The 26,557-nt window shown below is 37.3% G+C and overlaps 1 protein-coding gene across 6 annotated transcripts; it reads left to right on the forward strand.

Moving 5' to 3' along the window:
• Positions 1-1,509: 1,509 nt before the first annotated feature.
• CTCFL (CCCTC-binding factor like) lies at positions 1,510-25,180 on the forward strand. Of its 6 annotated transcripts, none has more exons than XM_044984564.1 (12): positions 1,514-1,597; positions 6,031-6,597; positions 7,921-8,155; positions 10,348-10,518; positions 11,009-11,142; positions 13,108-13,228; positions 14,232-14,381; positions 16,465-16,625; positions 19,039-19,221; positions 20,077-20,200; positions 22,054-22,094; positions 22,381-25,180. In XM_044984564.1, the coding sequence occupies exons 1-12, from the start codon at positions 1,550-1,552 to the stop codon at positions 22,450-22,452; spliced, it is 2,007 nt and encodes a 668-aa protein (XP_044840499.1). In that variant the 5' UTR covers positions 1,514-1,549; the 3' UTR covers positions 22,453-25,180. The 6 variants fall into 6 exon arrangements, with proteins under 6 accessions (XP_044840504.1, XP_044840499.1, XP_044840502.1 ...); XM_044984567.1 differs by having other exon boundaries at positions 22,414-25,180; XM_044984563.1 differs by lacking the exon at positions 22,054-22,094 and having other exon boundaries at positions 22,414-25,180.
• Positions 25,181-26,557: the final 1,377 nt, after the last annotated feature.

Genomic DNA, 26,557 nt, shown 5'->3' on the forward strand with positions numbered 1-26,557 from the left:
CAAGCCTCTGAGTGTGATCCCCCCTTATAAATTAAAAACACCTTTTAATATATCTAACACCATTATAAATGCTAGAGGCAAAGCAGGGTTTGGGTGGAGGCTGAGAGCTTGCGACCCCCCTGTATAATAACCTTGTGACCCCCCAAGGGGTACTGACCCCCAGTTTGAGAACCCCTGGGTTACACCTTGTAGAGGTAAAGGGAAGGGCTTCCTTACTACTGCCTTGTGCATCGTGCATGTAGTCCAAGTCACAACTGAATCCTAAACTACATCTGCTGAAGTAAATATGTACTGGAACCCCGATCTGACTGTACAGCTGCATATAACAGTTTTGTATATGTTCAGCAGCTTCCTTCTGTATTTGTGTAACTCTGATCTTAGAGCCAGGGAAGCAAGATTTCTGCAACAAACGGTTAAAATACTTTAATAAACAATTTTCTTTCCCAAGTGATCAATATCCTTCCTGAAATTCAGAATGTATCCCCCATCCTTGACAATCTGCCAGGCCAGCACTTCAGAGCATTAAGGTAATTCTAAATCTGCAACTCCCAGTTTCCTGTACTGGCCCGACCAAGAAAATAGCTATTTTCTAATCTCTCTTTAGCGGACATGTTTTCATATTTTAATTAAGTTCTCTAGTTGCTCTCTGAAGAAATGACTCATCAGCATGAAAGACAAGAGAAGTAAAAGAATTACAAATTGACAACACACATTGCATTCATCCAGTTTCAGCGGCAGAGTAGAAGCAGCTTCAAAACCGAACAACTTAGAAAACAAAGGTTAGAAAATTACAGTGCAATAATCACCACCTCTGAAGCCGGTGACAATGTATAGAGGATTACTTACCTGTGTGACTAATAAGAGGGGGAATATCTCTTCACAAATCAGGTGATAGTGAAGAAGGTAATCTTTGCCACTGAGACCAGGGTTAGAAGCATAAAAATTGTTGCCATGGAGAGCAGTGTTGAAGCACTCAGATACCACAATGAGGGGCAGGCTACAAATATTAGATTAAGCAATATACAAAAGTGATACTTCCAGGCAGGGGACTATGAAAAACCTTCAAAATGCTCCACTGTAAGGCTGCTAAGAAAGATGGAATGTGAGTCTTTGTACTAGATTAAATGGGAGTCATGTTTAGGATTAGAATGGACCTTGGAGTGCAAGAAGATAGTTCATAAACTGAACCCATTTGAAACGCTGAAAAGGTTTGGACTGGTTCCGCATAGAGGCCAGGTTGCGGCTGATTGGTTTGTTTGCTTTTTCCCTTTTGCCGACTTGATTCATTGCGACAATAAACCTGATCCAGCCTGAACTCTGGACAGGCTGAATATTTTTCAATAAATCAGGCCTTATTGCTTCAGAGATTTATAGACCACAGGCCCTATCCAAAACCTGCTGAAGTCAATGGAAAGCCTCCAAATCATTTCAGTGGGATTTGGATTAGGGCCCATGTTAGGGACATGCAGAAGCAGTACAAAATGTACAGAATGGTTCTTGATTACCACTGGTTCTTCAATCACCAGTGGCTGTTTCCTAAAGTGGAAGAATGGGACCAAAAGGAAGGCTTTTAATTACTCTGAAGAGCAAAGATATGGTATGTGATGATAAAGTTGTTCAAGCTATTAGCATTAAATACATTTTAACTAATATTAAGAGTCTCAATTAAATCTGTAAATGACAGTCAATTGAGAATTACATCTGAAATCTGGACTAATGGTCTGATTTTAACTCATGCCAAAATACTCCCCCAAAAAGTGAATTCCAACTGTGCAGTTTGTACACATAAAAACTCATATTGGATCAAACACTGTTCCTTTACTCTGGGGCACCCGAGAGCAGCATTTGGCCCAATGACTTTAGATCTTAGGGTGTGTGTATATATATATTCACTTTCATGCCCTCTTAACTCCTTTACAGCAATTTATCTTAATTTGTACAGCTGAACTCTTTGTTTCTTTATGCAACACTGTTTTGACAAAAAAGTCTGACAAATATTTAAATTCCATATGGTAAGACCTCCCTAATTAATAATGATTCATACTTTGTTTACTCTCCCCAAAATAATTAGAATGTTTTTTTTAAAAACTATACTGTTCACAAGATAAATGTAGATTCTTCACCTGACGGACTGAAATGGAACCTTTGGAGTATTGGGTAAAAGCCTGGTTGTAGTTTATAGACAGATGATGTAACAGACAATATTCATAGCTATGGAGATTGTACACACAATAGACCATAAGGATCATAATGGTGCTGTTACTATCTATTGTGTCAAAACTTCATTAGGGAATTTTTAGTTTGTGGATCACTGATCAAATGGCTCTTTTGAATTTAATGAAAATGAACTGAATTGATATTTTAAATTAGAGTTATAAATCCTGAAAATATCAGATGGTAATGGAAATAATGATAGACCCTTAACTAAAACTGCATGGATCGTACTGGTATTAATAATACAGAAGTACAAAGCAAGAGAGCACTTAGGTGCAGATGACTGTTCAAGTGCAGAGAAACTCATTAAAATGACCTAAAGGAAGAGGTATAATTTTAACAGCTTCTTTTTCCCCAGTGCCCTTCAACTACCTATGATTACTACATAATACACAGTAGCAACCTGAAGAGATACAGAAAATCTGAAAGTATGATCTTTGAATGCAGCCAGTGGCACCATTCTGGTGTTCTGTGTCTTATCTTTAGTGGTATTGAGAGACTCCCATTGAGTGTAAACAATTTGATACCCAACTAAAATGTTATCAGAAATTACTGGAGTAAATAATCTTACTTTAATAACTGCTTTGGTTTTGGTTGCCCTATTAGCAAATAACTTAATAGTTGTGAAATTATTTGCTCATAAAGTAGCCTGTGTCTACTTTTCTAGTGTCTACACCTGGAAGTTTTTTTTAGATGAGATGGAAATTTGTAGGCTTAGTTGCTTTGTGATAATACTGTCTACATTATGCGCCACTGTGTATTCCTGAATAAATTAAACTGTAAAACGACTATGAGGTAAAACCCTACAATTGTTTGGTTTCTGCAAGTTTATGGCTATAGGTGTTTGGTTTCTGGTAGTACCCACTGGAGCACATGGGAGCTATGGAAACTTAGCACCTCCGAGAACAAGGCCTTGTAAGGTTAATTTACTAACATCAGTCAAGTCATGAGAATCACTTTTCTGTGTATGTATTTTTTAGGTCAACATCCTGCAACCTGGATGTCTGCACCTATGTGGAGCTCCTCTGATAACAATGGGACTTCAGGCACTGATCTCTTGCAACAAGTCACACGATCACTGCCTTGACTGTGAAGTCTTTAGTGCCTTCCTTTTGTGGTTGTATAGCATCTATCGTTGTGGGCACTAGTTGAAACAAATAATTATGCCTTTGTTATATTCTTGCAGAAAATGAAATGCATAATACCTGGATTTACACTGAAAAGTATTTGTACCGTAGTTTAAATGTATTCAATAGTATACATTGGATACAGCGTAAAGTAGGCTGGTCTGCAAAATTCCATTATATCAGCTATGTAGACCAGGATGTGCACTGTGGGCTGCTTTTGTGCTGAATTAATTTCAACCACAATCAATATTTTTAAATGGGTCGAGCCTATCAGTTTTGACAATCAATGTGAAAACAGTTTAGTGGAATATTATATAGACTGCCTAGGCCACGACTGGGACATGGGAGATGCTAACCTATAGGCATTTTACAATTTGCCATCCTAAAAGTTAGAGTTGAATCTTTAAATCCTTCCTCTGCACTGATATCTAATGTTAGAGTATTAGCAGCAAATGGGCCATAAAAAATATATGGGACTTTAATGGTTTATCCTGAAGATTGAAAAATGCTGTTTTTGAAGGATATAAAAGATGAAATAAACTTGTATGATTTCACAAAATATCTCAGACATTTTTATAAAGCCTTTAGAAAACAATTGAACATAAAACTTGTTGTTCCCTGGTTGAATAACCAATCCTGAACTACAGTATAGTGTAATCATGCTTATAGCTCTTCAATCAATTTTGTAAAATACTTAAGCTTTGATGGTAAGATTGGCCTGCTAAACCCAGGGTTGTGAGTTCAATCCTTGAGGGCCCCTTTTGGGGGATTAGTCCTGCTTTGAGCAGGAGGTTGGACTAGATGATCTCCTGAGGTCCCTTCCAACCCTAATAATCTATGATTCTATGTGATTCTATGATGATACACTACTGGCCGTCAACTATCTCTTGAATAACACTCAACTGGCATAATATCTAGGCTGAGTGTTTCCATAAGAGAAGCATGTAAATACTTTAGTTTGAAAGTGGAAAGCCAACTGAGTGCTGTTCCATTGACTCTCACCAAGTAGGAGCACATGTTAAGAACATTAAACAAACACTCAGAAATCTTCCTTTATGACTCAGTTAGGGGAAATGTTTCTAAATATTTTTGTATCAGAGGGGTAGCCGTGTTAGTCTGGATCTCTAAAAGCAGCAAAGAGTCCTGTGGCACCTTATAGACTAAGAGACGTTTTGGAGCATGAGCTTTCGTGGGTGAATACCCACTTTGTCGGATGCATGCAGGACTCTGCTGCTTTTAAATATTTTTGGGTTTTATGGGAGATTTTACTGTCTAGTCACAGGAACTTGCTATGGTTGCATAAAAGTGGAAAATGGAAACTTGGACTCTGACCATGCAGCAAGATCCATGTGGTCCCATGGGCTCATGCATTGGGATAGAGTTGCAAGCTGTTGGCCTTCATTAACAGGGTGAAGAGGTGGTTCCTATTCATAGAGCCCTATACTGATACAAAACGTGTATCCGCATCAGATCTGCAAATATCTGCAGATACAAAGCGAATATCCATGGATTTGCAGGGCTCTAACTATTCAGTCAGCATCTTGAAGGTCCTGACTTTTATTGTCTCTGGAAATTGAAACAAATTTAAACTATTTTTTTGGTGTATGGTTTTCTGTGTCTGCTTAGCTTGTGAAGGCTATAGTGACACAGGGCCTGTCTCCTACTGGTCAGATTGCAAGTGAGAGCCTGGCAAGGTCAGGCTCTCCTCCCTACCCGGGCAGTACATTGCTGGGAGGGGGCCCTGGCACTGGGCGTTTTCCATCTTGCCCCTTGTGATGAGGTGTGATGGAAATGAAGTGGAAGGGGTTGGTTTCCAGCTGGGAAAAGGGAGCTCAGGCCTCAGTCCCCGCTGCTGGGGGAGGGAGTGGGGATCTCAGGGCAGTGGGGGTCCCATGTCTCCCTGCAGTAGGGGAAGGAGTGAGGTACTTCAGGGCGATCCCTTGCAGGCAGGAGGGGTGGGTCCCCGTCCCCTTGCCGTGGGGGAGGGGCGCTTCTTGTCGCCCCTCCCCCCGCGGGACTCGGAGCGCTCCGCTTCGCGGCCGGCCCGCAGTCACGTGCGCCGGCCGCGCTCCCGCTCTCCGCTGAGCGCGCCGGGCCGGCCGCTGGGGGGAGCGCGGGGCCGGGCAAAGGGCGGCGGCCGCCCCTGGAGGTGGGGGCTGGAAGCCGCAGGGTGGGGGCTCCCCGCGCGGCAGCGGCTGGGGGATCCGGGGGGTGGGGGCTAGTGGCGCTTTAGGGGCATTATGGCGGGGAGCAGCCGGGTCACTAGGGTGGGGTGCAGAGGTGGTTGGTTGGAGTGGGTGGGTTTGGGGAGCTTCTGGGGAGGGCGGGAGGTAGGTTTCCTGGAGGGTAGCCCATATGGGGGGGTATTTGGGGCTAGGTGCTTGAGGGGTGCCATGGTGGTGTTTGCTAGAGGGTGGGTGGTAGATGGGGGAGGTTATTGGAGGGGAGGTGTTGTGGGGTTTAATGGGGAAAGGGCAGCTTTGCAAGGGTCGTGGGGACTGGTTTCCCAGGGTGTGGCTAGTGGAGGTAGGTTTTGGGTGAGCAGGGTTTTAGCTGAGAAGGTTTCTGGGTGTGGGGGTTATTAAGGAGCGGAAGTGGTGCGGCGTAGGGCAGCGTGTGGAGTTGGTGTGAGCTGAATTTAAGGGCGATGAGGGGCCTTAGTAGCTTTCTTTGCTGTCTCTTGGGACAGGTTCGCTTAATGATGGCCTCTCAGGACTCAGCCCTGCCTGAGCCGTTCACGAAAATAAAAGGTGCTGAAAGAACCTGGGACAAGGCAAGAGAAGATGATGGAGGGGGCAAGATATCCTGGGTGAAAGAAAGAAACAGCATCCCTGACCCAGATGCTGAAGGCCTAAATGGAGCCCCTCTAGCCAAGCAGCTGGAAGAGGGAGGAAACCTGGAGTTGTCCCCATCTCCAGTACAGGGTGAAAAACATTTGATAATGCTGCAGACTGTGCATTTGAAGGAAGGAGAAGATGAGCTCCAGGCGGTCAGTCAGTTGAATATTCAGCAGCAGAGTGGGGTGCACATGGTGGTACAACGAGGTGCAAGTGTCTTGCAGCCCTTGGTAGTAGTGCAACAGGGAGTAGGTGCTCAGCCGAATCTACCCACAGGTGTAGCAATAAGTATACAGGATGGTGTTTATACATTTCATGACGTGGAGGTGATGCAGATTAACGTTTTGCAAGAAAAAGTACAGGCAAAAGATGAAGAAAAACAGTCATTGGATAAACCCCCAGGAATGCTACTGATTAAGGTAGAGATACCATCAATGAAGATGATGAGATGGTAACCTTTGGTCTGTAGTGTTATATTGGTAGACTTAAAACTAAAATCTGGTTTTAAAAAATATAAATGAAAAATAAAAATCATGGCTGTGACTTTTTAAATGAAGGTATTTAGACATAAAAATCCTTTAAGCGAGTTTTTTAAATCTCATCCTATATTATTAAAAAGCAATCTTTCCTATATACATTACAGACAGTTTGTTAAAACTAAAATACTTTTTAAAATTTATTTTTCTCATTTCTGCATTATTTGCATTTCAGTTGACTCGGATGTTCATAAGTACGCTGGTAGGCTTCCTTTCCTGGGTCTCACACATCAGTATGATACTGTAGTGTTTGGGTGTGAAAGTTGGAATGTTTAATGCCAGACACAACTATTTTTCACTTAGAACAAACTATTTGGAAAGTTCATGAAAATGCTGGTATTGCTATAAATATTTGGCTTTGTAAATTTTGCTACAAAACTTGAATGTTGGGCCTAAAATACTAGACATTGGCCCTTTCAAGAGATGATGCATTATATTTTGTAGTCTCGGGAGTAGTAATGATCACACTGATTATTAAAACCTATTTAGTTAACAAAAATTCAATTACAATACCTTAGTAACTACTGCATGATTTGGAATTAATACAAAATGTTTACAAATATACTGCATAAATCCTATATTAATTTTACAAAAATATAATTTATAAAAATTACATCTATTTTCCTTGTTTTTTCTTAAAATGTAGAGTCCTAAAAATTATATGAAAAATGCTGTCAAAAGAAGTTGAAAATATAAACTTTTATAGTCTCATTGCTATAGTCTCAAAAAGAAGGTCTAAAATTTGTTTAAATCTGTAAAGATTCAGGGCCAGGTTTTGGAAATTGCCCAGCACTCTGTAGCTCCATTTAGGAACTTTACATGAATCTGTTAATTTTTCAGAAGTGCTCAACTTCCACCAATTTCCACCGAGTTGAAAATCTGCCCACTCAATTTAGATGCCTAAATGGCCTTTTTTGAAAATTGGGCCCCAATTGTAGGTGCTTGAAAACTGTCCCCCAAAGTCTGGTCCTGTTCCTGTTGAAGTATATGTCAAAACTCATTGATTCAGTAGGTCCCAAATCAAAATCCCTGCAGATTATGTACCAAATAACTAGCTGTAAATGAGAATTAATTGATGGGTAGTTTATTGTATTCTGCTTGCTGGTACAGATAGCCTCTGCTGTTTTGCCACACGCATGATTGTACTGAGACTATTTTTTTTCTTGATGAAGTGCAAAACTGTTTGTTTTTTATTTTTTAAACTAGATTGATAGAAGTAAAGATCTACATGCAGTTGAAGGTAAGGTCCAGCAACTGCCTCCAAATGAAGAGGGAAGAGAAAAGGACATTTTCACTGTTGAGAAAGCAAAGATCTTGAGCTGTAAAGCCAAAGATGATATGTCAATGTCACACTGTGAACACAAAGAGCAAGAAGAACAAGCAGTTATAAAAAACACTGACACTCTAGAAGCTCAAAAAAACACACAGCATAGGAAAAAAGGTAAAAAGTTGACTATACAGTATTTGTAGCTCATATTTAGAAAACCGATTGAAGTCCTGTAAGTAACTTCCATTCTTTATGGTTAGAGTAAGTTAAGGTTAGAACTACTACTGAAATTTGGAAGAATGAATAACCCTTTCTGACCTTACCTGATAAGAATTTTTTTAATCGGTGTAATGTCACTGTGAAGTTTCAACAGAGAAATTCTTCAGATTCCTGCCTCAATCATCTGCACTTTGAGTAACTTGGAGGAGTTGAAACCTGACTCCATAGCTAAGGTTCCATTGGGTTTTCCACTTAATGTTGAGTGTAAATGCTTAATAATTAAACATGAAGATTTGTAAAGTCATTCTGAGATTTGTACTCTTTAGAGCCTTCTTGGTAATCCTTAATATTTAAAATCATTGTCTTCTGAAATCCTTAGATTATAACTTTTTCAGTCTCCTATATTACGACAAACTCAAAGATGAGAAAAACTCAATTTATAATTGCACTGACTGCTTTATCAAGTATAAGCCCAGAATAGGGTAATTCATGGTGGAGGAAAATATGAAAGAGCTGTTTATTATAACTCGTCTGTGGTGGGTTTTTTGTTTTGTTTTGTTTTGCTATGGAAGCTGATGGAGCTCCGGATCTTCATAGATAACTCCCATTCTCAGAGGCTCCCTTCTTAATTTCCCCTGTGAATCCTGGCTTCCCTGTCCTTGTGCATCCTGCTTGACCCATCTAGTTCCACTGCTACCATCCCAGCCCCTCTTCCTAGCTGCCTCTGTGCCTTCAGTCTTTTCTCTCATCTGTGTCTTCACTTTCAGTTTTCTTTGATTGTGATGATGGGAGTTTCAGTTCAACAGTCCGAGTAAGGTTTGCCAGAGCAGAGTTTCTGCTGGTGAGCCATAAGAGTTTGCCAGGTGGAGAAGCAGTCTCTGTAACAGTGACAAACTTCATGTTGCCCCCTGCCACCATGTCTCAGTCCTTAAAAGAAGGCAAAAGGAAGGGGAGGTTTGCAGGCAAAACCTTTTAGCAGCAGCAGAGGCAATATAGGGTGCAGGAGATTGGGGTGGGCAGACAGATAAAGTTGCCTAAGAAGCAAAGTTTCTACTTTGCTGGTGAGGCAGTTTTTTTGTCTGATGTACTTAATAAGGTTGAGCCCTGATTTGATGGCTCTTACTAGCTATGCTAGACAGTGCCTCCCCGTGGCCAAACTTACAAGATTTGCAGGAAGTTTGGAGGTGCCTGTGGGTGGTTCCAAGATGCATTTTTTTGTGTGGATATGAACTGATGAATAAAATAATGATAAAGTACTTCTGTTTGTTATTCATTGAAGTATACTACTAGCTGCATGTCCTGATACAGGCACATGAATTCTCTAGAAATATTTGTTGGCTGCAACATGAATGGCTGTCGTAAAGAATCAGCTTGACCCAGACCTGAGATAATGGTTCCAGGAAGGCTGTCCAAATATTACACTATGTGCCATTTGGCAACTATGAATCTGCTTGAAAGCTGAAAATGTTCCACATTTCCTCAATTTATTTTCTAAAGAAATTCATTACTTCTATTATGTGAGTTTGCAGGTGTTATATAATCAGCATGGAGTATAGTTCTCTTTGACTGCTTAAGAAACTAACATTCTGCTGCATTTGCATTCTTGAAGTTCAAGCAATAGATTAAGAGGCTTTAAACTATAATAGTTTTTTTTGTCTATACTTAGTATTTTCAAGCCTCTGAATATGTGGAGAATTTGATAATTAATCTGCCATTTCTAGGCTTTTGTGTAAGTATAGGAGGTTGTCTCACTAGTTAATGAAACTGACATCAGAGGCATACTCCACAGGATATAAGCATCTAGATGAGCTAAATGTTAAAGATACTCTCAAGGGAGGGAGGATTATCCATTGGTGTGAGTTAGACTAGGAGTCGTGCCTCTTGGATTTTGTTCCCAACTGTACCACTAACTCAGTATATGGTTTTGGATGAATCACTTTAAACTCTTTTTATAATAGGTATAATAATACCTTTCTGACAGGCTTAATTTTTGGAAAGCACTTTGAGGTACTCTTATGAAAGACACTGCAGAAGTGAAAAGTATTATTACTTAATCTAAGAGGTTTAGTTAGGAAATTGGCACTATTCTTTAAGTCAAATAATTGTTTTGTGGTTCATGTGTCCTAAATATGTCTATATTCTTATAGGGGAAAAGGTGATCTTCCATTGTGATCTGTGCGCATTCACCTCTCTTAGACTGTCAAGTCTTAATCGTCACATGAAAACCCATTCTGATGAAAAACCCCATATGTGTCATCTCTGCCTTAAAGCTTTCCGTACAGTTACTCTCCTGCGTAACCATGTGAATACACATACAGGTATACTTAGTATGTAAGAACGTGCTCCTTTTACTTGGTGTCTGCCAGATTTAAGTGGCTTTGAAATGATCTTGTCTTCTGCCATCAGTCTGCATTCAAAACCCCACACTGATTTTATTGGGAGTTCCATATGTAGAGTGGTGACACGACATGGCTTTAGTGGTTTTTATATATATATAAAAAATATTCAACAGAACCATCCTCAAGGTGAAATGAATTAAAATATCGAATTCCTGTGCTCATGACCTAGTCTGTCTCTTTTAATGTCTGTGGGCCTTTTTCTTCCTAATATTTTAAAATATTAGGAATGTAATTAATAAACCTTGCATTTGAAATACATTTATAGTTTTTAAAATATTTGAATCTTCAAAAAATTTCATATCAATTTTGATATTAAAACTATTTTCATTAATGTGTAAATGCTGATTTACTACTGAGAAGTTACACAGATATGCCTTTTTAAAAAATTCTAAATAATATGTTCTTACAGGGACCAGACCGTATAAGTGCAGTGACTGTGAGATGGCATTTGTGACCAGTGGTGAGCTTGCACGACACAGGCGATATAAGCACACTCTAGAAAAACCCTTTAAGTGCTCAATGTGTAAATATTCTAGTGTAGAAGTAAGTGCAGTACTACTGAATCTCTTTTTTGGGGGAGAGGATGTATGTTTTCAAATACAAAGGCCTGAAATGCTGTGAGTTCAGTAGGTTTTTACATAAATGCATAAAATTACTTATGAGCACAAGTGCTTGAAGGATTGGGACCTAATGGTGCACCTTCTTATTGTCTTTATTGACCTTAGTTTTACAAAACTCATTAACCATAGCAGATACACAGGTCAGTAAATGACGTATGTAGCTGCATAAGTTAAGCTACAGTATTGACACTGGATGACTTGTTTGGGTGGGTGAGATTCTCCTTAGTGCAGAGGGCTTGTTTATTGCTTTTTCCACCATTTTAACCCCATTACTTCCCTCCACGGAAGAGGGGTGGCCACACAGATAGCTGATATAGTCCCTGCATATTGCAAAGGAGGGGTCTGCACTGATCCCATAGACTGGCATGGAGATTGCCACAGGGGCATGTGTAAGCAGAGGGAGATACCGGATCTCCAGATTCAGTGGCCCATAAACTTGTGTAATGGCCACAAAGGGTTGAGTTTTCAGCCCGAGGATCTGGCCAAATACTGAGGGAGGGAGTTCCATTCCTCCACCTCCAGGTGCCTTCACAAAGCCCAATTAATAAAACTTTCAGAAGTAGAGAATGAATTTCATTATTTATGAAGAAGCCTTTCCAAAAAAAGATATTTATTCAGAATCATCACTTCCTTATTTTGTCTGCTCACTCATTCTGAGTGAGCTCTTGTACTTTTTAAGTTAACATTTTCTGTTTTTAATCTAACCCTTTTTTGAAAACAAACCAACAAATACATTTTGTTCTAATATTTTTTCTAGTTATTATCTAACAGTAAAATGTCTGCTGCATGATGTATTTACAGTGACCCTGATCCTACAAACAGGCACTTGATTAACTTTATGCACATGAGTAGGCTTGTTGTAATCATTTGTTACTGCTAATGTGTAAAACACTTGCTTAGTGTTTGTGGGATTGGCATCTATATTGTAATTTTGGGTCAAATAAAATAAAAACTAGAAAATGCCAGAGGTTCACATGGAATAGTAAGCATTCAATCATGCACCTACATTTGTGTCCACTACTATTGCAGTTATATTGTTAAATGACTATTTAGATGCTTAAGTACCTGACATGCTGTGCCCAATTTGCAGCTGTGTACAGACCTTGCCCGTTCTTCTTTTCAAAATATGGTCCCTTAATTATCCACATGCATTGTGCTAGTAGATTTTGAATAGTATTTAAATCTAAATTGAAATGATTTTTTAAAATATTAAATATACTCTGTACTTTTCTCTTTTTTTAAGTAAGGTTCCTATTAATCACTTTTTCCTATTGTAAACCTCCCACTGAAGTTTCTGGGAGTTTTGCTTGAGTGAGTGCTGAAGAAGCTCTTAGATAGTTATTGCTATGCAATTAGGATTTGATGCAGCACACACTTAAGCATATCCATAATTTTTACTTGAGTAGTGACCTTGAGCAGGGCTATTCATGGGTTAAATTAAGCATGTATATCTTTTCCAGATTGAAACCAATATGATGAGCAAATATGTTACTTAGTATTGGCCTTTCCATTTTTTCTCTATATTTTCAATTTTTCTTTGGCTAGTGTTTTCACAGCTGCCTAAGGGAAATAGGTGCCCTCATTAGGCTGCTTTGAAAATCCTAGCCTTTGTGCATTTGATGGAGGAGTACGCAGGGCCAGTTTCACTGTTTCCTCCTGCATAGTAAGTTTCCCTTTTGTTTGTGTGGGTCTTCAATGCTCCATGCAGGGGAGGAATGTTAAAAATACCTCTAAAAATTGTGGTTGCAAATCCACCAAAATTGAAAGAGTGTTTTAATGACTAGTGTAGAACTTGAAATTGCTACATTTGTAAAATGGGTTAGATTTTAAGTTGACAGTGTTCCTTTAATATGGGTGGTGTTGAATAAATTTTTGACTTTTACACTAGGCAAGCAAATTGAAGCGTCATATTCGTTCACACACAGGAGAACGTCCTTATAACTGTTACCTCTGTAGTTATGCTAGCAAAGATACCTATAAGCTGAAAAGACATATGGTAACTCATTCAGGTAAGATTTACTAATGTAATGGTTAATATATATATTTTACAGTTCTGGTAAATCTGTAGGACTACTTTTTTTTTTTTAAACTGGCCTCAATCCAGCCTCTGAAATTGCTGCTGCAGTTTTACACAGACAGTTTTTTCACTTATGTTTTGTGTGTCAAAATAACATACATGGAAAAATGTTCATGTAAAATTGTTGGGTCTGTTTTTAAACTACTTTTGAAAATGTGGCCTATCAGATTGACAATTTTTTTTAATTGTGTTCATTTTGTTTAAACTGACATATAAAATAAAACGTTCAGCGTCTTCACTTGTGTGCTCTTGTTTTCTGTGATCCAATTTTCAGTTTTGTATCAGGCCTGGTTAATTTTACATGGCATGTGTCTGACTGTCAGGGAGGGTTTAAAAAAAAAAAAGCTGCCCCCAAATTTGGGCATGACTGTGGCACATCTGTTTCCTAAAAATACAATCCCTTTATGTAAATTATTTTGGCAAATGAGTAACTGCAAATCCTGTAATTATAACTTGCAGTATTTTAATATTTATGGCAAAATAACAAAAGTAATTTGTTCCTGACGTGGTCTCCTATTTCCTTATGGAATCCCCGTGAAGACAAACAGATTACAAAGTTTGCTTGAGAACAGAATTTAGCCCAATTCAGTGTTAGCAATTATGTATTTTCCTACATTAAACGCAGCAGAAAAAAAAGAACAAACTAATATTTTAAGTTACATAAATGGCTTTGTACTGTCATTAGTTCTGCTCACAACTTCTGTAGGCTAAAATCCTGCATTGGGATCAGCTGTAAGCTAGTGTGGATCTCTGCACACATCATGCAGTTTTCCTACTGAAGTTAATGAGTTTCTGTTCGGGCACAGAGGTTCGTGCTGGTCGATCACAGTGCAGCATCAGGGCTATAGATGTCCATGGAAGAGGTGTGTTTGTATCAAATATATATGTAGAGCTGCTGAGCATATGTTATCTAACTTCTCATGCTTTTTTCATAGGAGAAAAACCCTATGAATGTTATGTTTGTCAGGCCAGATTCACACAAAGTGGTACCATGAAAATCCATATATTACAGAAGCATAGTGAAAATGTGCCCAGATACCAGTGTCCACATTGTAATACATTTATTGCAAGAAAAAGTGATTTGGGTGAGTTTGGATTTAAGAAAAAAATGGAATGCAAATGCATAGGGAATTTTGGTATCTTTTCTTACTGATCATAGGCTATAAAAATGTTCATTGACTTATGTTTATCATTAAAGTATTCTTAGAGAAAAAATATTCATGAATTTCTCGTGATGAGGGGATGTGGTGCCATCTTGTGGTTGCTATAGATTGGTACAGTTATAATGCTCCACTTCAAGAGTTAACATTTCCAAGATATTACTAAATACCTGTGGCATTAGGAAAATCCATTTTCCAGAGTGACAGCCGTAACAAAAATCTAGGCCATAGATTCTCTACTGCACAGAGTGGAAACTCAGTGTGACAGAAGGAGCAGATCTTGATGGGACTGTCACAGTTTCCAGATTCTGTTCCAGCCCCAGCCCAAGCATGAAATAAAAGTGGGTGTCAGACCAGAAATCTGAGGAGCTAGAAATATATTGAATATTTTTAATATACTGATATCCTTGAATATATAAGATCTGCTTGTACCTTTTTGTATTTGTCCTTGACTGTCTTTTTAACTTTACTTGTGAATTTTGGAGCATTTCACTAATGAGACTTCAAAGAGTACAAGGAATCACATTCATAATCAATTCATAAAGTGTATATTAACTTTTAATCTTGCTTTCATATATGCTTAACAGGCGATATTTGTACTATATAACTTTTAAATTCCATTAAGCAGTTGTAGCAGATCTATTTTCAGGTTCTGTAAGTTTCATGTGACATGACAGATGATGGTGTACAATAAATAGAAATGACCTTTAACTCTTTGGGTCTTTTCCCATCAAGCAGAAAGCAAACCACTATATTCTGATGTAGATACCTAAATTCTTTATACAACTCATGGATTTTTTTCTCACCTGCAAGTAATATCACTACAGTACTGGTATATATGCAAATTTATGCTTAAAATATCATAAATGAAAGCTGGATATATGCAGATTAAATTTTCAGTTATACAAACCACTATATTGGAAATACAAACCCACATGAGTTTCCAAGAGAATTATGATTATACTAACTATGTATCTGAAACAATACTTCATTTGCATACCAATAAAATTATCAGTATCCATATAGTTCACTTGTAAATTGATGTGTTTAAGTAATATGAAGACCTCATAGAAACCAGATTTCCATTAACAAGCCACTGTATTAGAAATGCAACCTATTTGTTATAATTGAGTCAATATAACTGACAGGTTCCAAACAAATTTATACACAAAGGCCAAGATTTTCAAACTAGGAGCCTAAAGTTAGGGTCTTAAATGGATACTTAAGTACCAACCTGATTTTCAAAAGTGCTGAATATCCAAAAGTTACAATTGGGGTCAATACTGCACATTTTTCAGCTTGTACAAAGGCTCATGCCTTCATCACAAGTGTGTGTGTATTTGATTAAATAAGTTATAGTGGGCTCCCAGTGCTTGAATGAGGTGGGTTGAGGCATTAAGGGCCACATTTTTTAAGGTATTTAGGCAGATAAAGAGAGGCACCTAGGCACATTTGGAAAACCCACTAAAGGTCTAACTCAAATTGAAATCAATTAAATATTTATTCATAAAGGTAGGAATACTGTAGGGTGCTTACTTATGGAATTTGTCTTTGTTCAAAGATTATCACCTAACAAGCACCTATTGATTGTCAACAAGCCCACGTATACTGCAAGTTCCATATTACAATACGGTAAATATCATTTTGGGCCAGATTGTCAAAAGTACTTAGGTGCCTAAAGATGCAGAATGATTTCAATGGGAGGTAGGTACCTAAACTGCTTAGGTGCTTTTGAAAATCCCACTAAGCGCCTAAACACCTTTTGAAAATCTGGTCCTTTGTGCTGCTCCCCATAGGTGATGCCAGTAGACTGTTTTTGGGCTCCTGTACAGAGGTAGTAAGGGCCGGGAAGGTTCCTTGTCAGCTTTCTTCTCTCCGCCCCTTCCCCCCCCGTACATCTATTCAGGACTATTCACAGACTAGCCTTTTGTCTGAAACTATGGACATCCAAATATCCATCTTCAGCTACCACAACTTTTCAGTGTAATGATCTTTAAAACTGTTTTAGGTGTCCACTTACGTAATTTGCATTCCTACCTGACCGTAGCGACGAAGTGCCGTTATTGTGAAGCTCTCTTCCATGAGCGCTATGCTCTTATTCAGCACAGGAAAACTCACAGAAATGAAAAGCGATTCAAATGTGATCAATGCAGTTATGCATGCAAGCAGGTATTTACATTAATTGGAGTGTGATTGCTTATTCAGTTGATATTTCTGTGGGGTAGGCTTGGCTTTGGGGTTATATTTGCTTTGATCATAGTTATTTGTTACCACAATCTAGCTAAAATTCTGTGTCTATATTTATTTGCAAGATAACCGGTTTATGAATGAATGATAAATTAGTAATGCAAAAAAGTCTTTAAACTATTTGCTTATGAAAAATCATGCAGACATGATCTGTTCGAAAGTAGAAAATAAGAGCAGTTATTTTCACTGCCATTGTGATAACAAAACATGATATTTGCATCTTATTTGTAGTATTCAACATGTACAGAATAAAGTTTTTCAGTCGGAACTGGCATTTATATAAAACAAATAACAATATGCTATAAAAGTAGCTTGGAAGCCCAGCAATACAAAATGTCAGGAAAGACTGGATTCCTGGAATAGGTTATTTTCATAAAAAGTAATTTGACATAGGATACTATAGTCCTTGCCTAATTGATTTACACAACTTACATTTTTAATAGATTAGATGTACCCCATATCTTGCAGATATAGACAACTCTTTAGAAACTTCATTACACAGCTTTGTTCAGACCCTCAATCAGCTTTGCTCTATTTATCTGGCCTTGGCTGAAACAAACTTCTTAGTGGACCTTATGTTATCAGAATGTATTTCTACATATTTCTATCTAATACCTATTCTAGAAGAAATTTTCATACATCTGAAAATGGAAGAATTAAATCATGCTATATGTTTCATACATTTTTTGCTATATCAGTAACATAGGGAAGCATATTTATCCCAATATATAACCTTATAGTCTTTGTTTCATTCCTGGATTATGTGATTAAAGAGTTACGGACACTCTAGACAAATCATTTTACACTATATTTCAATCCAAAGAAACTTTTTATTTTTGGATGCTCTGATTAGAGAATTATGTGCAGTCCAGCCGTGATGAATTTTCATCTTCTTAAGTTGTATTTAGAAATCTGTCATGTTTAAAAACTGAAATATGTGGCCATGCTCTATGGAATATTTATTTGTTCGTAACAGTTTATTAACTCCATTACCCTTACATTAGCAATGTATGTACTATACATTTGCACATTTAAAATCTTCACAAGCCAAAGGAATAAACATGCTATAGTAGTATGAGTTTTTTTAAAAAGAACTCATAAAAAACACACAGGATTCTTTCATTGAGACTCCTGCTCTAAGTGCTTTTAGGACTGTCACTGGAAAATTTAGTGACTTGTTCTGCCTGTTGATTTTTAGAAAGATTCTCTCTCACTTAGGAAGAGACTTAAAATATAGAGAGAAGATAACTAAATACGGATCAAAAGCATGGATTCTCAATCAGACAAGCATACTCTGTAGTAGAAAGGGATATTTAACTTTTAAGGCTGGGCTTTTAAGCCCACTGAAACCATGTATAGCTTTATCTTGCCATTGCTCCCTTGAAGTGGGTAACAGTGTAAAATACTGAGGGCTCAGTAATATGGGTTTTCACATGTGTTCTTTATAACTTCAGCATCTTATTAATTTTAAATAATTTCTGTTGAATTAAAACCACTTAGCCCTCTGAACTCACCAGTTACCACTTGTCCGAGGAAAGGAGGGCACAGGCATTCTCTTATCTAGTCAGCTGTCCGCTTGTCTGGGGAAAAGAGGGCAGGAGGCAAGCCAGATCTTGAAGAGGTTTTTGAAGCTGCAGTATGCAGGTGTGCTTTCTCTACAAGCAGCAATCTTTTCTACCCTGTCTGATACCGTTGCTATTAGTCATTCCTTCCCACTGTTAATTACATAGACTCTGATGTATTAGCATAGACTGTTCCCTACAGAGTTCCATTTCCTTCAGCGTGTCTCCAGGTGCATGCAAGGATCCATATCAGTGGATCTCACTGCATCATTGCGGCTGTGCAAACTCTGCAGGGGTGGAGTTTCCAATGGACAGTAGGAGACAAAGTCTTAAGAACCCACCAACTCCTGAAATAACATTTTAAAAAAAAATCAAAACAGTTAACTTATTCTCTCATTTTTCTGAAAAGGTTTGTTTTGTTCCAACCATTCTTTAAATGATTGCACAGTAAAATAATTGACACTCTTGAATGTTCCGGTAAAGTGAAAAATTTAGGAAAATACAAACTAAATCTCAGTACTCAGCCCTTAACATTTTATTTCAGGGATCACTGTTCTCCAAGTGATGGTACACATTGAGTACAATCCTGGTCCCATTCAAGTCAGTGACTGTTTTGCCATTGACTTCAGTGGGAGCAGAATTTTACCCTACATGTTCTTCAGTACCTCTGCTCTGTGAGACAAATTAAGGAAACTGCAACAACCTTGGACTCTAGTTTTCTTGCTTGTCACAAAAAGTTAGTTATGTTTTAAACATTGTTTTCTTTGTTTCAGGAACGACACTTGATTGTGCATAAGCGTACACATACTGGTGAGAAACCCTTCACTTGTGTATGTTGCAGCAAATGCTTCCGGCAGAAGCAGCTTCTAACTGTTCACTTCAGGAAATACCATGATTCCAATTTTAAACCAACGGTTTATGAATGCCCTAAATGTGGCAAGGGCTATTCACGCTGGGTAAGGTACTTCCCTTTTAAGGAATCTCAATGGGGAGATATCTTTAGTTAAGTACTACATACCTCATTTTTATAAAGAAGCAGACTACTGGCTGAACTGAATCTCCTGCTAGCTCCTTGATACAGAGACACCAATAGGCTTTTCCCAGATTTTACATCAAAGGGTTAATACATTGACAATTTGCCACTTTATATAAAAGGCCAGGTGTTTGTTTCAAGAATTTTATTGGTACAGTGCAAGTTCGGAATTAATAAGATTGAACGTGCAAATAGTCTGTTGATAGAAAATAAAAGGCAAATAAGAAACAAATGTAAATATCTGGAAAGTATCCTAGATAGGTACCAAAAGACAAATAGAAGAAACTGAGAAAATATGTAAAGTAGAAAATATAAGGAATAGTTCAGCAAAGTGAATGAGAGAATAATAATCCTATTCTTCAAAACCATATGCTACCAGCAGAATTTGTATCAGCCAGCTTCCTGAGCACACAGGATACTGTGTTAGCAACAAGAAGTGTTACTGTTGTTTGGACTTGTGATTATAGTAGCTTCAAAATCTGGTCCTATCTTCTTTGTAAATTAGTTTATAAAATATCAATTTTATTCACTTATGAATCAAACAAAGATGCTAGATCTGATTTTAAGTCTGCCAGTCTTTATAATGTTCCTTTAAAGTGGAATTTAAAATTTTTTACTGGAACAATCTTCAGAAGTTTGATAAGTAGCAAGTCATTGAGATTAATTGACTTTTTTTCTAGTTTTCTAAAATCTATATATTAGAAACTTGAAATGTTTGTCTCTTTGTATTTAAAATGCATAATTGCATTCATATGTCTGTGCTTCATTGTCCTATCAGAATAATATGCATAAGCATTCTGAAAGCTGTGGATTGGTGAGGGCAAAATCTGTTACACGCCGCAAAGGAAGCAAGGGCAAAAAGAAAAGATGTGACAGACTAAAACATGATGTTAAGCAAGAAGGTAATCAGCTAATAAGTTAGAATTTAATCAAGTAAATTAGAATCAACCAGATATGGCTAAAGCTGTGAATCTCCTCCTGTGATTTAATTAATATTTCACAGTGAAGTTAATTTAAGTGCTAACATAGGATGAATGTTTGTTTCAGACACCTTTTTGTGTGTGTCAGAAAGCCCAGTCATCTGAGTGTGAGTCATTGCTCAATTATTTGTTCTGGAGCCACTGTTCCCCTGCTCATGCAAGTTTCCTCCCAGTCTCCCAGCCCTGCAATAGTCAAAAATGCAGCACTGTTCTTTAATCAAGGAAGATGAAGGCCACAGAGAGTTCTCTTGTGCGGATCAGCGTGGGTCAGCAGGCAATAGGGACCCAATTGAAAACTCCTGAGTACCACAAACCAAGCTCCTCCCATTTGTGATGCCAAACTAGAATGCTGCTTAGAGTAAACTGAGCATGTCTTCATAATATGATCAATTCCTCTTCTTTATCTTGTGTTTGGTCATCAGAGAAATAGTAAAAATGACTATTTTGAACAAAATTGGGCTTCCCAGTTAACATGCCACTGAGATGAGTAAGACAGTTCACACCTCAAAGCTATTGTTTCAGGCTGTCTGCAGGCTTGGGAGGACACATTTGTTTTGTTGTTATTTCTGATTTTTAAAATGCAACTATAGGCTCCCATCCAGTACTTTGGGCGCTTAGCCCATAAATTAAAAATCACAAGATGAACAGAAGGATTATCCCTAGATATCTGTTTCTCTCACTCTCCTCAGCAGCCTTTACAAAAGGGGTGAGGGAGTCAAGGTGAGCTTTGCATCATGTCTGGAGAGCTATCTGGGCTATGGCAGATCAAGGGTGGGGAAGTGAGTTACCAAACTGAGACCCTCTCGAAGAGAACTCCTGCCAGCAGCTTAGGCACCTCTGCTGAAGTAGTGTTTCACGCTGCATTGGTTTACTATTTGTTCACATTTTGAAGGTTATCTTTACAGTCATCAGGGCCATATAGTAATTTTTAAAAAAAATAAGCTTAGATTCTGGAGTACAAGATGGTAGCCAATATGAAAAGGTGCTGGCTCATTGATCCACTGCAAGCTTGTCCTATTTGACCCTTTCTAAGCATGAGTAGGCAACACAATGTATTTAATGTATTGGCAGGCAGTTTACACTGATTTTTTTTTCCTCCCCTGTATGGACAATGCCACTGGGATAACATTTCACATAATGATAATTGTGATGTTATAATTTTTCAAAGTCTGATTAATACATCTCAAGATGGAACATCAGCAGGTGGTTTTACAATAGTGTTCCCTCCACTCCTTTCAGTGGTAAGGCTGCAATGGTTGTGACTGAAGATTTTAAAAGAAATGCCAGTGTAGACCCAGACCTAGGCTTTGCTTGTGGCTTTTGTATTTGCAATACTTACGTTGTGTAGACTTTTGCTGCTGCTGTTTGCTACATACAGACTATGAGAATTTTTGTGCATCTTCAGCTCTTGGGGTGAGAAATTCAGTTTGCTGGAATTTAAATAATCTCCCTACAAGCACTAGAGAGACAGAATGCAACTACTTCCTGTTATCTGACTCTCTCAGATATTACATGCTAAAGCACTGGGTCCAAATTACTTTTTTCACTGGTTAGTATTTGGGGATAAACAAGGGCAGAAGAATAGTTTTCCACACACACTTGGAATATTGACTATAAAATATAGATATATAATTGGCTTATTAAAAGATCATAGTATCACAAGAACTTTTGACTCTTTTGCTCAGGTTTAAAAATGGATTTGTGGTGTCTTTCTGACTGATGAATAACATGCTCTGCTGCTGCTGTTGAAAATGAATTTAAATTTTTTTTTAAAGGAATTCCCTCTTCATCATTCTGCCATGGATGTGAGAAGTATGTAAGTCTCCAATTAATTAATGTTGAGGTCTCTGCTGATTAGTAAATCATTGGTGCTACTCAGTAGCATTGATTATTGCACATTACAACTAAATTGATCCACCAAAGTTGAGAACAGAATCCTAATGGTAGCAAGGTGACATTTATAACAAAATGTACTCATCCTCCAAAATTGGAGACTTTAAAATAAAAAATGTAGTGGGGCATTATAGACACTGAAAATGTTTTTCCCCCTACAGTGAAACTGCAGAATGGTAAATTCATTTAGTATTTAATTCTTTCTCTAGTTGACAATTATGATGTTTAATTTTTCTGCAAAGCTGTTGACCTGGGATCATTCCAAGATGTTTCCTTTGTGAACACTGAATGCTGTGCCAGTGAGATTGTCCCTGTCGTATATGGAATAGAAACAAGTACTCCGAGGGAGCAGAAAACAGAAATAACTTGTGAAATGATCCTCAACATGATGGACAAATAATACAAACACAAGTTCTGATTTCCATTGTTAACGTACAGAATGTCAGTTTGTATACTAGTGCAAAGTTTGTAAGCATGTTAAGGGAAGTAAGCTGTAGAAGGTATTGGTTTCTGTAAAAGTTGCTAAAAAGTTGTTAGCTAAAGTTACATGAAAGCCACATATATTCTAACATGTTCACATCAGCGTCAAAGAAAAACACATTTTAAAAACTAGGCCATGGAAAAAAAGTAGGTTGAATTTATTCAATTTACTTTTCATTTTTCTTCCAGATTTAGTTACAGAATAACATACAGTTTTTCAAGCAAATTTATTCCACAGTAGCTCTGTGCTCCTGTCAGATCCAGATCTGTGTGACTTTCAGCTTGTTTGCATTTACCTCATGGTGAGCACATTGTGAAAGGCAACATTATTTTGATGCAAAGAACATAGCTAGGTCTGCTCTCGGAACACTAAAGATCTTAACAAATCTGTACAATTTTAGCCTAGTATAGTACTTTTTATATATATATAATATATATAATATATATATAAATCTGAGAACCATGATATGCATCTGGGTACCCTGTTAGTAAGTTTATTGTAACATTATTAACTTTACAATATGTATACTTTTAATCTCTTAATTTTAAAAAAGACACTTCTTTTGTAACATAACAACCAAGCCTCAAAACTGGGTGAGGCCTTGGTCAAATTCTCCTCCTATTTAACACCAGTTTTACATAGGTGTAGCTCCATTGATTTCAGTTGGGGCACTTGTGATTTACACCAGGGTGGGAGGAGAATCAGAGCGTTGGTTTTTGGTTGACTATTAGGACTTTTCTAACCACTTTGCGCTATAGCTGTCTTGCATGTAGCTACATGCAGATGACTGTAAGAATGGGTTTATACTTGGAATTTGATAAACATATAAAGGTCATTTGAAAGATTCCCATTGACTTAAATCACTTTGGTTCAGGCCTCTAATAATATATGCTTGTTTTTAAAAAATATAAAAAGTATTTTAACAATGTTCGTGGGACATGCTGTGTGTAAAAAGCAATGAAATTCTAGTCATTTTAGCTTTTTACCAATTTGTTGGAATCCCCACTTTTATACCAGTCTTACTGCTCAGTCTTCATGACAATCGCAAATAGTACCATTGATTGATTGATTTTGTTGTTGGTTACAGTAAGCAAAACCAATTTTTGCATTATTCACTTATTTTTATTTTCATTTACAATTAATTTTTGAAAGCATGCTCAAAATATAAAATATATACTTTAAGTATATACTAGCATTTTCAGTGAAAACATGCTTTTTTAAACTAGTTTTAATGACAAGTCATAATGAACAAATTTTATTTTAATTAAAAAAACCCCAACATATTTGATTTTCAGATGTGGAGTATGTTTTATATATCTGGATTGTTTCTATGAGCGTTACAAATCCTGCTGTCTTTACTCAATCAAAACATCATCATAACTTCAGCAAAGGTTTTTCCTGAGAAGTGCAGAATTTGGTTCACTTTAGTTGGCTGACAGCCTAATTCTAATGTTTTTAAGGCAAATATTTTAACACAAAGCTACACATACTGTAAATTCAAACTGATACCCCACTTATATTCTGCGTGTAGACCTAATTATGTGCTATAGGTTTTTAATTATCCTTTTAACAATGCTTTTGTAGCCATGACAATAAGATTCTTCTGTGTTCCGTGCATTCCAAGTTAACTGAGTTTAAGTATTCACATCTGAAAGAACACACACGTTTTTGTTACTTTTAAGAGGTTAATAAATGCATGTTTATTTTCAATTAATATAGTGTTAAGAACTTTATCCTGTCCTTTACATGGCAAGTATAACTAGATAGCTTGTAGCAGCTACACTACTTCAAAATAAGGCCTATCCTGTGATGTGCTGAGACTCAATTACCATTGGAAGTGGGAAAGCAATGTCACCCTCTTGGGCACCAACACACATCTAGGAGTTAATGGTGGTGAGCAACTCACCAAGGCACTTGTCACCTTGCAGACTGGAGTACCCAGGTTAACGAGATACAGAGTGATGCATCCTACCACAGGACAGGATCAAGTCCTTAAACAACTACTGATTACAGTAGCTACGGCTTTTATAATGCAGTGCGATACCCCATCCAGGTTTGTAATGTAAGTCATTTAGAATCCTTGGGAAGGCGGTGTACTTGAATCAGTTAACCTTGCTAGTTTGTTTCACCTACATTCCATAATAACAATCTTATGTGGCTGTTCAGATTCATAGTCTTTGTTCATATTCTGTGGCAGTTTGTTTAATGATGATGTTTACCTATTTCTAATAAGCTGATAGTTAATGCTGATTACTTAAATTACCTAACAAGACCTAGGTTTTAAGAATGGTTTTGTTTCTATTATGAAAGTGTGAATGGTATTGTTTGCTTAGCATGCTCTAACGTTAACAATCTTCATCTGAAAATCAGAACATTGGTTTCTTTGTTTAAAATTCATAACAATGTTTGTGTAAACATTTGACCAGTTTTTGTGTATAAACTGTTTATTTTGAATCAGAGTAAATTGTCTGTCTTCTTACTCTAAACCAGAAAATCAAACTGCTTCAAATAAAATATATTTTCTCTTGTTTGTGAACTCAAAGTAATCATTTTTTTCTCTTGTTTGTGAACTCAAAGTAGTTATCATTTTAAGCCATTTATAAATTGAAAGTAATGTATGCTTTTGAAGATAGAAAGATAGTACTTTGACTCCATGAGGAGTCTTTTCCTAATTGTAGTCTTTTGCCATTCAATCTAATTCCACTTTTCACTGAAACCAGTGGTGATTCTGTCTGAATAAGAACTACAGGATGGAGGCTTTTAGTACTTTTGTATCTTGAGTCAGGTTATGATAAACATTTTACAAAATGCTAGTTTTGTGGGTATATGATCAAAAAGCTATACATAAATATGTGGATTTTAAGACACTATATGGATATGATTAAATACAGTATAGAGAAATAAGATCGCAGCTGTAATCCTAAGAAGTTAAATTGATCAATGGTATTTAAGAGGCCAAAGGAAAAATTATTTTAAAAGTTTGATTGTAATGCTTTAAAGGTTTAAATGTTGTCTTGTATTTCTTTCTTTTGTATTTTAGTGTATTCCCAAGGAGCTATCGAGAAAACTTGTGCTGTCTGTTACCAGTTGTTTTAGATAAAAGGCCTAATTGTCAAAAGTCACCTTTTAATTTTACATTTGCAGTTTTGTACTTGCAATCCCTTCTGAGTACAAATGCTAGAATTTAAATGGTAGTTATTTGATTTTCAATCACAGATGTGTGTATCTGCAAATCAAGTAGTTAATCAACAAAATTAGACTATCTTAAGCCTACTTAAAAATTCAGTCTAAAAAGCGCAAAGACTTTTTGTGCAGCTGTCTCAACAAAAATTGGATAGAAATTGGGAGATATTTTTGCAAGGGGGAAAGTTTTATTTGTTAGGGGTTTTATGATATTTTTATCCTGTTGGGAATGACTCATGCACTAATATTACAAATGCTAATCTCTTCGTTAGCAGTACAACATGACAGAGCATCAGAAAAATAATTTTTAGTGGGTCTAAGTGTGAGACTACCATCTAACTTCAAGCAGTTGTAATAAACAGAAGTCGAGCATTTCTAAGAGAGAGTAGAACACTTAGCTTCTGAGTTTTCCCCACAAAAATAAGCAATAGTCTTCCCTTTAAATAGTTGATGGCTTCTATGCAGGCATGTAGAACACACATCCAATCGACTAAGGGGAAGAGGTGGTTAAAAGAAAAGGGGTGTGTGTGTGTGTGTTACATTTTATGCTTGATGCTCAATTTATCTGATACCTGGAAGCATAGCTGCTTCCAGAGCTTTAACATATGAAATATGAGGCAGCAAAAATAATAAAATACAGAACTGGCCATCAGACTTGGTATCTTCCCCGGACAGATGTATAACCCATTTCAAATAATGTATAGAAAACTACCCAATCCTAC

The sequence above is a fragment of the Mauremys mutica genome, chromosome 13, assembly GCF_020497125.1.
Source record: "Mauremys mutica isolate MM-2020 ecotype Southern chromosome 13, ASM2049712v1, whole genome shotgun sequence".
Lineage (NCBI taxonomy): Eukaryota > Metazoa > Chordata > Testudines > Geoemydidae > Mauremys > Mauremys mutica.